At 30.8% G+C, this 14,646-nt stretch overlaps 1 protein-coding gene across 1 annotated transcript; it reads left to right on the forward strand.

Moving 5' to 3' along the window:
- Positions 1 to 10,512, forward strand: LOC143257740 (RWD domain-containing protein 4-like). Its single transcript, XM_076516773.1, has 7 exons — positions 1 to 307; positions 2,320 to 2,367; positions 3,230 to 3,310; positions 6,703 to 6,812; positions 7,233 to 7,278; positions 8,518 to 8,667; positions 10,256 to 10,512. Exons 2-7 carry the CDS (start codon positions 2,344 to 2,346, stop codon positions 10,454 to 10,456), a joined length of 612 nt encoding a protein of 203 aa, XP_076372888.1. The 5' UTR covers positions 1 to 307; positions 2,320 to 2,343; the 3' UTR covers positions 10,457 to 10,512.
- Positions 10,513 to 14,646: the final 4,134 nt, after the last annotated feature.

Raw genomic sequence — 14,646 nt, forward strand, 5'->3', positions numbered from 1 at the left:
CCGCTATGACTGTATTGAACATACACGCATGGAAATAGAGAAAGATTTTGCATTTACTATTAGGATTTTTAAATGATTTGTATATATGTTTAACATGTTCAAAATTTCAGTAGAAGGATAAACAATGTTTTATTAGATTTTTAGGTATAAAACGATTCTACTTATAAAATTAATCTCTAAGTTTTATCAGTAAAAACTAGTGAGAAAGTGAAATTGTAGTATTCACAGCAACGACGGCTAACAAATTACATTACAATTTGCAATTTATTTGATTAGGATTCGAAATAGTAGTAAAGAGTAAAATTAGGTAGTCCTGTTTTTCCTTTTTAGTTTTATTTCAGTAATACACAACACAAATGTATTTAGTTGTGTGATATTTTATATTACAAATGTTAGCACTAGTAATATAAATAAATGAAGAAATACTAATAATATATTACTCAAATATCTTAATTGGTATCATTGTAGTAACGTAATTAATTAATATTAGAGTACTTCTTAAGTTGTAAACATTAACAAAGTTATTACCTAATCAAATTTTTAGAGTATAAATATGGTGTACACACTAGCTTTTTAGATAACATTTAAGTTTACCTGATATGGTTCGTAGAAAGTAAGTCATAAATTGATGACATCAAGTACTGGTTTAGTGTAGAAATTTTGGAATATAATAATTTGGATCACACTTTTAGTATAGATGGGAACTAATTCATTAGTGTGAGTGAGGAAAACGATTATTATGTTGTTTATCAGTTACACAAGTTATTGAAGAAGTGTTACTACTACAAGTAGTAGAGTAATTAATAGAATGGTGTAATTATTACTGTACAAGTACTGGTTTAGTGTAGAAATTTTGGAATATAATAATTTGGATCACACTTTTAGTATAGATGGGAACTAATTCATTAGTGTGAGTGAGGAAAACGATTATTATGTTGTTTATCAGTTACACAAGTTATTGAAGAAGTGTTACTACTACAAGTAGTAGAGTAATTAATAGAATGGTGTAATTATTACTATACAAATAACTATTTAGGCCTTGCTTAAAATACTGTTTACAATTTTTGTCTCTTTAATCATAAAAGGATACTGAATTCATGGAAAGGGCTCAGAGTGCAGAGATGGTTATTGGGATAGAAGAGTTATCTTATAGAGATAGGATAAGATCCCTTATCTTCACTTGAGAAAAGAAGAGTTCATCTTATTAAAGTTTACAGAATTAATACCTTGATTTCTTTGTGCAATATTCTGAAGATAATTGAATAAGAGTAAGCTGGGTTCCAATTTAGATTGTTCTATTTTTCTAAGAGGATGGTTGACTTATTCCATAAGTTTCCATCAGCAGCAGTAGAGGTCGGAACTATTCAGGAGCTTAAGAGTTGATCTTGGCTTTTAAAATTAAAGGGTAGATTTAAAGTTTTAATTTTTCCAAGGACAACCATGAAGGACTAAATGGTTCCTTATCTCATAAATCTTTCTTTCTGCAATATTAATTATAATAAAATGATTTCCTTTCCAAATTTACATCCAGAAAGTGTTTTATTGTACACTTTTTAACACTAAAACTTGTTTTTCTCATAATAATCACAAGTTCTCTGTATTGTGAATAAAATAAACTATTAAAGCTTTTCCAATAATTTTGATTAACTTATTATCTACAACCAAACTAATTTGCAATGTACTTTCTACCAGTTTTACAAATATTGATATATGTAGTTAACCTTTTATTAATACCAGGTTGAATCTATATATTTTGATACATGATTACTGGCTACATAATTGTGGAAGACTTTAAATCACGATGCACATGGCTTTTATCTAATATGTAACTATAGTATGATATTTTTCTTTCCTTTTGTTCGAGATTGTCATATACTGTTGAAAAGGTAAACAGTTTGCAGAATTCTCTCAGTTAGGAAGTCAGTATGTGGCTATTTATGTATTTTGTATATTATTTCAAGCCAGGGCTCCAAAATAGCTAAAGGGTTATCAGTGTACCACGTTTCCAAGTATAAACGCCATCTTTTGTTTTGGTGAAGAAATGTAGTTGGTATTCCAAATATTTTTTCTTTGGATGAACCATAGGTAAGTATTAAAATGAGTACAAACAAGAAATGTACATCATCAATATTTGACAAAGGATGCATCACATGTAGTTGTGATTTTTTATACATGTGCACTATGTGCTGGTTTGACAAGAAGCTGTGCTATGTTCTTATATTTTAAAAATTCAGTTCACCTATGTAGCACTTTCAGTAAAATGGAGAAATTCAACAACAAACTTATGTTTTGTAATTAATGTTGTATTTTTATTTTCAGTAAAAAAGGAAATCCACTTGTAACATGAGTTGTAAAGAACTTCAAGAGGTGAGTGGAAATCGAGCTGTAACTTTTGTCATGAGTTTATTCTCAATATAAGACTCAACCTCTCAGGCACGAGTTTGAAAAGTATAACTCAAGATAATAAGTACTTTCTCGTATCTATCATGTAAATATGTCAATGCTATTTATAGAAATGTTTGTGTATTTTTTAAGAATATAAAGAATAATGATTTTCTCAATCTTCAGTTGTTTTTTTCCTGAGTTTGTTTCTGAACTGCATGTCTGAAGATAGTGTGTTAAACTGCTAAGGTATTTCTATGAATGTTTACATTCTGTTTGAGTTACTAAGGTATAATTAGCTAGATGCAACTTTTCTTACTTGTACGTAATTATTCAAATTACAATAAAACTAAACAAGTTATATTGCTAATATTTTATATAAAACTGAGGTTCAAAAGTAATAGTATGCTTTGCTTTGTTTCATTATTACCTGTAACACTATATGCTCATAAAGTTAGATTGTAATAAATATTTAACTTCACAGGTTTTGCTACATAAAGCATCTAGCTTTTATCTTATGATGACAACATTGCAAATTTAGGGTCAAATCTTTTGTCTTTAAAATTACCTCTGTACTTTGCACTTAATTCTGCCTTTCTTATGCAGGTTTTTGTTTACATCATTTGTGCTAGTGGTACTGTTTATTGTAATTGAATTTTCAGGTCGTATCGAGTTATTTTCTGTAGAACTATGAAGACATTTTGTATAATTAATTTATCATTCGTACACACTAACAATATCTAATACGATACTGCTAATTGAAACTATTCTTAACTAATGAAGTTTATCTTCCATTGATTATTGCACATTTTGGAAAGGTAAATTAATATTTATGTATATCTTGTAGGAAGAGCTTGAAGTTCTGAGGTCAATATATGATGGTGATGAACATTTTAGGGAACTGTCACCAACTAAGTTTCAGTACAAGGTAAAATCACACCCTCTGATTCATGTTGAACATATATAATGTTTCAAGCTTTTTAAGAAAATACATTTGTTAAAGACACTACTTGAATAAAAGATGCTTTTTATTCAAAAAACTAAAGTAAGTTGGATGTCTTCAGTCATATTACTTCACTTTATAGTTTTTGTATAATTATGGGTTGAACATTTTTCTAGAACTTTTCCTTCTAACATGAAGTATTTTTAAAAAGAATTGAAATTATTGATTATTTAGGTCTGGTTACTTTTTTTAGCCTTTGCAGGTGTAATCTCAGTGTTAAGCCTAATATGGCTGTCATTTTATTTTTAAGTTTATTTTTAAAATTGTCTTAATAATTTTGTTTTGGTGTGCCAGTTTATTGGACTGAAAATTTTGCCACCAGATGTACATTTTGTTATTTGCTGCCAGTAATAATGCAGAATGATAATTTTAATTTTGTACTATCTCTGTTTGTACATTTTATTTGCTGCCAGTAATAATGCAGAATGATAATTTTAATTTTGTACTATCTCTGTTTGTACATTTTGTTATTTGCTGCCAGTAATAATGCAGAATGATAATTTTAATTTTGTACTATCTCTGTTTCAACTTAGACACATTGGGGATTTTAAGGATAGCATTGTTACATCATCTAAAACCATTAGCTTTACATAATGAATATTCTATTCCTTCATATAATGTGCCATGCTGCAAATGAAAACATCATGCTGAAATGTAGCACATCTTCCTACTTCAATGACTTTTCAGACATCTGACATTTATGCACTGTTTTTATATTTTTCAACTAAGAACTTATCCTGTTCTTGTATAAATACCTCAGTAAGGACCACCTGAGACAATTAGTGTCAATTCATTACAGTAAGTGCTTTGTTAAACATTAACAAAAACTATTAAACAGACATTATAGTTAGCAGTAACTTAAACCACAGTCAGTTGTTATATAACTCATTTACTGAGTTTGATTTCGTCACTAAAACTGTTAATTTCAATGATGTAGAGACATGCCCACTCTTCGGTAGACTGTATTCCTTTTTAATCCCATCTCTTCTGTAACATGTGGCAAGCAAACACAAGAATACAATATGCCTTGGTATAGTGATGAAATGTGGACATTGTGGTGTGAGGTTTTTTATATTAAATCATTGGATAGTTCACCAATTTGTTTACAGTGGGAATGTTCTCTCAGGCTCAGTATTTGTTTTATTACCAGTATAGGACTTTGTTTCTTTCAAACTTGTGAATCTACACATGCACACACGATATATGCATTGGCAAATAATATACAGATTAGTTATTCACAGTTTTAATTTCTAATACAATTTCATGCAAAACAAATGTGTGTTTAGGCATATACACACCTTATTTAGGTTATTGTTGTCAGTTCAGGTACATAAACTTATCTCCAACTGAACTTTCTTTGGGATTTTTACTGTTTCACATGTTTTCCTCCTGTTAATGCCATCCATTATATATGGATATTGTATATGAATCATATCTTTTTGTTAGTTTTATTGTGCATGTCAATAGTAAGACTAGCCTGGCTTCTTAAATTGTATTACTGTCTTTAACTTTTACTTTCTCTATGTCATTATTCTGGTATTTAAATGCCCTCTCCCAAAATTTTTATTTTGCTGAATGGTTTACCTTCTGTTTGTAGTGACATCACACTATCTGTGAAACACTAAACATTGTCAAAGTGTAATTTTGATGTATTCTATTCCACTGTTTTTTTATACTAGCTGTGGTTGTCATTCACTGTCTTGCATGCATATTTAAAATCAGTTTAGTATAATAGCCTTAAACCTCTTTAAGTCGTGTCTATCTGACATCTTTGTAATAGGAGAGATATATTTCCCTTCTTGTGCCACCCTTAATGAAAATTTGGACAAATAATTTCTCTTTTCTGGTTTAAGGAAAGTCTTCAGTTTTGTGTAATTCAGCAGTTAATTACTTTCCTTTTTCTAGTTGTTTCATCTGTGTGTTGATCCTGAAGACGATGGTATTGCATCTTGTTTTTTTAAAGATCATTCTATTGTGGTCTTGAGTATCTTGTTTCAGGTAGAGGGCTTATGTGCATTTCCTCTGGGCTTCTACTTCGGTCATGTACTAATGCAAGTAGAATTGCATTTGTTTATCTCCACAGTACAGGACATCTAGACTTTTTTCATTTAATGTTTATATATTTACCAGTTTTGTGACCTGTTGTAGGGCCTTATCAATGCTCCTTGTGTCTTTGCTAGAGATCTTTTGACTTTTGCAAGTTGGGTCAATTTGTTTCCTAGGATGAGTGTTTTGTAATCTGATGTATGGTGCTTCATCTGGAGTGTTTTGTAATCTGATGTATGGTGCTTCATCTGGGATGAGTGTTTTGTAATCTGATGTATGGTGCTTCATAAAAAATCGTACCTTACCTCACAACATTTCTCATTCATCTTATGGTTTGTTGGAAAAGCATATTTTAGTTGTCTGCTTTGTAACATCAAATAGATAAGATTTTGCTCCAGTTTTTTTATTGTCTGATTGGTTAGACATCTCCTCGTATACCTTGTTTCTTGGACAGAATCACAGTGTGCAGAGATCAATTATTGCAGTATATTTAAGGACAGTGTGTTATATGGATTTCTTTTTCTTTGGTGGCTTAATGTGCTCGATTTGACATGCAGAGTTCCTTTTCAACTCCTTTATAGAGTTTGGCTCTGGTCTTCTCATAGTATTCATAAGAAACTATGGGTAGTCATACTGCTGTTGTTTTCAGTGCTGCAAATAGAGTTCAGTGTAAGGAAAAAACATTATTTCATGATGATGAGAAACCCCCTTGAAGTAAAAATGCATCTCAGAATGGCTGTTTGCACATTCTCTCTCTGTTAACCTGAAGATGACCCAAGAAGGTCAAAATACTGTTCTCTGTTTTATTAGTAAAAGTGTTGATACCCATACCAGCTGTCTTGAGATGCAACAAACATTCTTTATTTGAGTTTTCAAGGACAGTCTGCATCTTCATGAACTGCATTTGTTAGAAAGTTTAATATATATATATATATATTTTATTATGAGGATTAGTTTATTTATTTAGTATATACATAGTTTGAGGACTGATCTAAATCTCATGAGTTAACTAGACTTTGTGAGATCCTACTAGGATTATACCCAACTGATGAATAAACACAATGTAAACATTGTTTACCTTTATATAAATTAGCTATAGTAATTTATTGATCATTTTATGTTGATCTGTATCCACTGTCAGTAAGTGTAACATCAGGTTACAAGACTTTGTAATGCTAACATCTTTTCCAGTTAATTTTGCAAAGTATCCAATTAGGATTCAGAAAGGTACTAAAATAAGGTTTTCAACAAACTCTGTTTTGCCTCAGTAGGTGACTGAACAGGGGGAAAACAGGTCCTACCTTCTGGAAATATCGTGGAGTGAGAATTATCCAAATTCAAAACCTAACGTAAACCTAGATGCATTTTACAACAAATATCTGTAAGTTTATCATAATTATTCATTGTAGTTGCCATAATAATACAATGATGTAGAATTTCTGAATATAATTTTTACAGTGTGATTTGGAGGTCCAAGATAATTCAAAGAGAGGTTTTAGAAAGCTGCAAGATGTGTTAAGTAAGATTTTTTATGAAATATTTCCTCACAGTATCATTGAAACCAGTTCCTTATGAAAAGTTTATTGATATACATAATAATATTAATAAAAAAGGTGTATAACTGTCCAGCTAACACGGGACATTTGTACAATGTTGCTAAATATATTTAAGTGGAAAAAAGTAAAACATTTGTTAAGTTTTTGTTTATGTATCAGTTTTGTCTAATAAGAAACAAGTCTTGACTTTGTGAAACTGATGATGTGCTTGCATAAATCTTAGATCAGTAAAATTCTATCAACAGGAAACCTGAAGTTAAAACAGAAATTGTATCCAGAGTTCTTGAAGAGGTCAGTAAATATGTGGTATTCATGTAAGCTGATATTTATTGGATACTGGCTAAAGTATAGGTGTAATACCATTTCTTGAAATCTAGAGAGAATAACTTGCATGCAGATAGCAAAGGAAAGACAAACAAACATAAGGAATATTTATCCATTAAAATTATATTTGTTGTTCACCAGTTGGCCAGCTTTAAATTGTTTGTACTCAAAGTGATTACTGGAAAGGCTTTTCAAATCTGTGTACTGGATGAGGAACAATTATCTTTTATCATATTTACAACTCACACAAAGGGTCCAGGTGTGGTAACTTATAATTCATGAGTTACCTATATAACCAGTTCAGACAATAAAAATATCATGTGCCAATTGTACATTTTATGTGTGGAAGCTGTAAATCTTCAGATGTGAGTATAATTGTTATTTTTAAAACACTTGAATATATGGGTATATCAGTAAACACTGGAAGTTATTAACATAATACAGAAACTGAACACTTGGTTTTTCTCTCAAACTTTAAAAATCCTCTAAACATCTGAATATGAAACTTCTAATAAAATGATATGAAAACTCTTCAATCTCTAAATAATATCTATTCTTTACTTGATTTAATTTGTAACATACTGTTCTTTTCTCATTCTTTTGTACTAAAACTGTTTAGTTTCTCTTAGTATATCACATTCTTGGTGTCATTAACAGTGAATATTTTTGTATTTCTAGCTTACTGAATCCGAGGTTCTGTAACATATATAAGTACTGTATATAATTGTTACTGAATCCAGGGTTCTGTAACATAAATAAGTACTTCATATAATTGTTACTGAATCCAGGGTTCTGTAACATAAATAGTACTGTTTAAAATTGTTACTGAATCAAGGTTCTGTAACATAAATAAGTACTTCATATAATTATTTATTTCTTGTATCCTTTTTTTCACTTTGTTTTTGTCACATTATAAATTTTCACATAAAATGTGATAATTAAAAAGTGAAGATAAAGTGTCTAAACATTCCTTTAAAACATTGTAAGCTTCATTTTGAACACTGCTTCACTCAGTTTTTAAGACGTTTTTCTTATGATGCAATACTTAAAACATACACTTTTTGTTGACTTTAAAAATACAAGAGTAAAATAATTTTACAAGGTAATGGTTAGTGGCAGTATGGAAACTATTTTCAGTTTTACCATGTATCTCATGAATTTAATGTTGTGTTGTATGAGTGACTTATGAAAAGTTTTAATTTTTAGGCAGAACAACTTCTTGGTATGCCAATGACATATACATTGTTAGAATGGGCAAAAGAAAATTCTGAAAAATTATTACAGAACCAACCAGAGCATTTGACAGCCACAGAAGATGGTCTTTCCACAAAGGATACCAGTGCTGTCACTGTTCCTGTAAGTTGAGTTCTGTTATTCTTAGGATCTTGTTATGTATAGTTGTAAATGTGCTTGTTGGTAAAACATAATTTTTATAATGTCACAATCATACAGAAGGTATGCACACAGACGTGTAAAACATTAAAAATGGTCATTTCTAATTATGCTTGTCCTAATGCATTAACATTAGGCCTTTATATTTTTTGAGGTTTCAATAAAAGAAGACTATGACAGTATTCTAACTTATACCCATCCTATACACTGCCAATGACACATTTTGCACAATAAAGAAAGAACTCCATGCTAGCTGGAACAGAACATTATTTATACAAGTACATTTTAATCAGTCTTAAGAGAAGTATAAATTTAATGTTTAGAAAGCATGTTCGTATCACATGAAGAATGATTCTTCTGTAAGTGTTGTAGTCAATCTCTTTTACAGGAGTAATAAATGTTGATGCCTTTTGATTTCTCTGTCAGTACTTTTCGGTTATCTCGGTACAAGCATTAGTTAAGAATTTTAATGTAAATCAGGTAATAAGCTTTTGGTATCACCACCTTTGTCTGTGAAAGTCCAAAAATAAGAGTTGAAGTAGATATTTCAATACACACAGCTTTGTGCTTGGGAACAAAGAAATGATTGTCTAAGTTTTGGTTTCAGTGTCAGCAGTGGGCAGAGCACAGATAGTCCATCGCACAGCTTTGTGCTTTGGAACAAAGAAATGATTGTCTAAAGTTTTGGTTTCAATGTCAGCAGTGGGCAGAGCACAGATAGTCCATCACACAGCTTTGTGCTTGGGAACAAAGAAATGATTGTCTAAAGTTTTGGTTTCAGTGTCAGCAGTGGGCAGAGCACAGATAGTCCATCGCACAGCTTTGTGCTTGGGAACAAAGAAATGATTGTCTAAAGTTTTGGTTTCAGTGTCAGCAGTGGGCAGAGCACAGATAGTCCATTGCACAGCTTTGTGCTTGGGGACAGAAATTATTATTTATCCTAGCTTTAAGTTTATTATGTACTTTATATTTTAACAGCCATTGAAGTATTGTCATGTTTTCTTCTGCACATGCTCAAGTAATGGTTTGCATGTTATTTTTATATCTATCATGTAATAATCCCGGATATATACTGGTTAAAAAAACAAAAATAGAAGAGGCATTTTAAAGTTTCATCTGATATAGTTATTTGTAAAAAAAACATGTCTAATGAATTCACATAAATATAATCCAGTTGCCGAGTTCTAATAATGAATAGTAGGACTTACAAGTTCTGGTAACGAACAAGAGAACTTCTAGTAGGCAAAAGTACTATTTTAAAGTATTTTTGTTTTGAAATCCATAAATTTGTAATTAAGAGGAATGTGGAATCAAATGTGATTTTGAGTGAGTGTTTAGCAAATTTTACTTTATGGGGAGGATTTGGGGCTCTTTCCAAAAATTTTTATTGGTAGCTAATAGGGCATCAGGGCTTCTTGTGTGCCACCTGGTGGTAGTAAGATATATCATTTAAAATACATTATAATATTTCAGACATATCCAGTCCTTATAAAACAGTTTTACAAATTAGTTCCAAACTTTTAAAATGTTATAATATTTTTATATACCTTAGTTATTATTATTACTTTCAGGAGCAAGAGGCTGTATCACAAAAAAGAAACCACAACTAACAAAGCAACAGAAAAGAAAAATGTTTGACAGACTAGATGCCAAGGGAGAGAAGCCAAGAGGCTGGGATTGGGTTGACGTAGTGAAACATTTGAGTCAAACTGGAGGATCTAAAAGTAATGCAACCGAAACTTCAAACTCTTGAAAGTGAGAAAATTTTAATTCTAAGTAGTTTAATAATGTAAAAAAAGTGGTTCTTTGTGGCCTTTCAAAAAAGTGAAATGTTTAATGTCAGACTAAACATGTTAAGGTGTGGTTTTGATAGAAGACAAATATTTTAACCTTGTATATGAATTAATAATTCAAATCCTAAAAAAACATACTTGTTGAATAAAGCTATTTTGTATACCTGCAAAGACTTGTTTGGTTATGAGTGATTAGTGTAATGATACATAAAGAAAACCCAGCCAACAAAGGGTATTGGAAAGGTGAATTCAATAATTAGAACTTTTGAATAATTTGAGACAAATTTATTAACTGACCTGTTTACATGAATGGTTTTGCTAGTTTTCTGTTCATCAAGGTAAGATTATTATAGATTCCTATCTATCTGTCAAATGTTATGTTTTCCCCACAAGATAACGTGGTTTATTTCATATTGATTTCCACTAAAATTACTAAGCTTAAGTTTCTCGGCCCATGTACTTGGTATAATGTTTTGAAATTCATTCTTCTTACTTGTGGTACAGAACATGTGTTCTGTTGTAATAAAATCAGTGAGAAAAGAATGAAGTAGTCATACACTGTACTTACCACATTGAAACAAATAACAGTTCACAAACAAGTTGAAATTGGAGTGTCCATCTCCAACAGATTATATATATTTATACACACACATATCAGGATCCAACATTTACAAACTTTCTGATTCACTCTAAGACTAACAATATGTAACATTAAACAAAAGTAATTCAAAACAATACCACTTCCTTTCTCACGTAAAGAAGCCCACGACTGAGCAAAACACTTCAAATATGGTCTAACCTGTGACTAATATAGCAAGGAAATTATAACCTATTCAAACTTTTATTCAATATTTCTGTAGATACAACTTAAAATCCTATTTGCTCTACCACTTGTAACAGTATGCTGCTTGGATGGTTTGATACACCACTACCACTTGTAACAGCATACTGCTTGGATGGTTTGATACACCACTACCACTTGTAACAGCATACTGCTTGGATGGTTTTTAACAGCATACTGCTTGGATGGTTTAATACACCACTACCACTTGTAACAGTATACTGCTTGGATGGTTTGATACACCACTACCACTTGTAACAGCATACTGCTTGGATGGTTTAATACACCAAGACCCTTTCTTTCATGGCACTGTTAAGGTTATTCCCATCTGAATTATAATTAAAATCACGGGCACTGTCTTGCATTTATCATAATTAAAACCCACCTGCCGTTTTCTTGCTTAACTCACTAAATGATCTAAATCCTTTTGTAAATTAGTAGCATCTTGTTCATAGACCCAAGATCTTGATATCTCTTAGAAATTTGTTAGTTATTCCTAAAACTGAGCCTGAGATACCCCATCTGTGACATTAATCCAGATTTAATAACTTAACTGAGCCTGAGATACCCCATCTGTGACATTAATCCAGATTTAATAACTTAACTGAGCCTGAGATACCCCATCTGTGACATTAATCCAGATTTAATAACTTAACTGAGCCCTGAGATACCCCATCTGTGACATTAATCCAGATTTAATAACTTAACTGAGCCCTGAGATACCCCATCTGTGACATTAATAACTTCCAGATATGATAACTTAGCTGAACCCTGAGATACCCCATCTGTGACATTAATCCAGATTTAATAACTTAGCTGAGCCCTGAGATACCCCATCTGTGACATTAATCCAGATTTAATAACTTAGCTGAGCCCTGAGATACCCCATCTGTGACATTAATAACTTCCAGATATGATAGCTCACCACTTTCTTCTATTCAATTTTCTCCACACACCACTTTGATTTTTATGATGTAATGTTGTTTTTATTTTAGTGCAAAGCCACACAAGGGATAACTGCACTAGCCATCCCTAATTTAACACTAGAATAAAAGGCAGCTAGACATCACCCACCCACCAACAACTCTTGAACTACTCTTTTACCAATGAATAGTTGGATTGGCTGTTACATTCAAACCCATGACCTTCAGATTATGAATGGAGCTCCCTAACCACTTAGCCATGATGTAATGCAAATAAGATATACAAATTTAGCAAACAGAATAGACTATGAAAGAAATATCCAATTAGGTAAATTTCAAGTTCTGTATTAATTGTGAAGCTACTGACAATAGAAAACTATTAACTTTAATTTTGTTTCAGTTTTGTGCTAATGTTCTCTCAATTTTCTGTTACAGTGAAGCGAATGATGTGGTAGTTCTTCCACTTTTGAAGGTTAGTTGTACACATTCAGGCTAAGAAAATGTTTAGTTGTACACATTCAGGCTAAACAAATGTTTAGTTGTACACATTCAGGCTAAGCAAATGTTTAGTTGTACACATTCAGGCTAAACAAATGTTTAGTTGTACACATTTTTAACAAAATGTACACATTCAGGCTAAAAAGTTGTACACATAAAACATTCAGGCTAAACAAATGTTTTTTTTAACAAAATGAAAAGATGGCTACTAACAAAATATTAACCTTTAGCAATAAATCTGACTTGTGATACCTAAAATGTGATCACCAAATAACCTTGAACACTAAGCCATCAAGCAAAAAAAACTACTTAAATTCTTTAATTACAATCAGTAATTATTTAACAAAATACAAGGAAAACAACCTCCGAAATCATCAGTAATTATTTAACAAAATACAAGGTTAGCTCATACCATATTTTGTAGAAATACTTATAGAATTTGTATGATTAATAACAAATACCTAACAGCAGCTTGATGAAGCAATATTTGTATGGAGAGACATTGTTTTGAATGTATACCACTTCCTCAGTGCAGGTTTATAAAAGGTATTTTTTGAAAATTCCTCAAGTGCAGGTTTATAAAAGGTATTTTACCACTTCCTCAGTGCAGGTATTTTACCACTTTCAGTAGGTTTATAAAAGGATGACAGTAAATTTACACATCAACTGCTAATCTGTTTGAAAGGTTGTTATCTATGGATGCATCCTGTGTCCAATATTCACCAAAGTTGGGAAATTTCCCTAATATTTTACATGTAACCAACAAAATAAGTTTGAATCATTAGACACATTGGCTACAATGATCAATAATGTTTTATAAGGCTAGTTAGTTTTCTCAATTACTTCTGCTTACCTGGCTCTTTAATGTTTTCAAAGTATTATGGAGGAAGTAAACAGGGTTAAAACGTTGCCACCACAAATATTTATTTGTAAGCCTAATTCTGAAGCCAGCCACAAAAAAGCAGGTAAACAGAACAATTAGAAGAAAATATGTTACGATGTTACACTGACATTAAAAAAACATGCTTTATTTAACACAGCTTTGTGTACTAGGTTTATAATATTTATTACTAGAACTAATAATTATACACATACTATGCTTCTGAAGACACACAATTACTTTTACCCCTTTCAGCACTGAATAACAACTTTGAATGTTTGGCATGGCGCTAAATATATATGTTTGATACTTCAACTAATTATGGTATCAGTACTAAAAACATGCTATCTCAGTAATAACTCAACAAAAGCTCCTGAAATATTCAGTGACTGTACCCAATACTATGTATGTTAAATTAAATACATAAGAATAACAGGAATAAAGGAAGGTTGCCTGCCGTACTGAGCTTTCAGTTCAACTGCAGTTGCCAACCTCACCGAAAGGGTTAAACTAAATGGAATGGAATCAATAAACATAAAGTAATATAACTGTAAACAATAAACAAAGTAATATAACTGTAAACAATAAACATAAAGTAATATAACTGTAAACAATAAAGATAAAGTAATATAACTGTAAACAATAAAGATAAAGTAATATAACTGTAAACAATAAGCATAAAGTAATATAACTGTAAACAATAAGCATAAAGTAATATAACTGTAAACAATAAGCATAAAGTAATATAACTGTAAACAATAAGCATAAAGTAATATAACTGTAAACATTAAACATAAAGTAATATAACTGTAAACATTAAACAAAGTAATATAACTGTAAACATTAAACAAAGTAATATAACTGTAAACAATAAAGTAATATAACTGTAAACATTAAAGTAATATAACTGTAAACATTAAAGTAATATAACTGTAAACATTAAACAAAGTAATATAACTGTAAACAATAAACATAAAGTAATATAACTGTAAACAATAAACAAAGTAA

This window comes from Tachypleus tridentatus, chromosome 7, assembly GCF_004210375.1.
Source record: "Tachypleus tridentatus isolate NWPU-2018 chromosome 7, ASM421037v1, whole genome shotgun sequence".
NCBI lineage: Eukaryota > Metazoa > Arthropoda > Merostomata > Xiphosura > Limulidae > Tachypleus > Tachypleus tridentatus.

What these genes read in the sequence shown, in the direction of transcription:
- LOC143257740 (XM_076516773.1), top strand. Translation starts at nt 2,344, where the DNA reads ATGAGTTGTAAAGAACTTCAAGAG. An exon ending in GTTGTAAAGAACTTCAAGAG is followed by an intron (nt 2,368 to 3,229) that starts GTGAGTGGAAAT and finishes TATATCTTGTAG; the next exon opens with GAAGAGCTTGAAGTTCTGAG. An exon ending in TATCCAGAGTTCTTGAAGAG is followed by an intron (nt 7,279 to 8,517) that starts GTCAGTAAATAT and finishes TTTAATTTTTAG; the next exon opens with GCAGAACAACTTCTTGGTAT.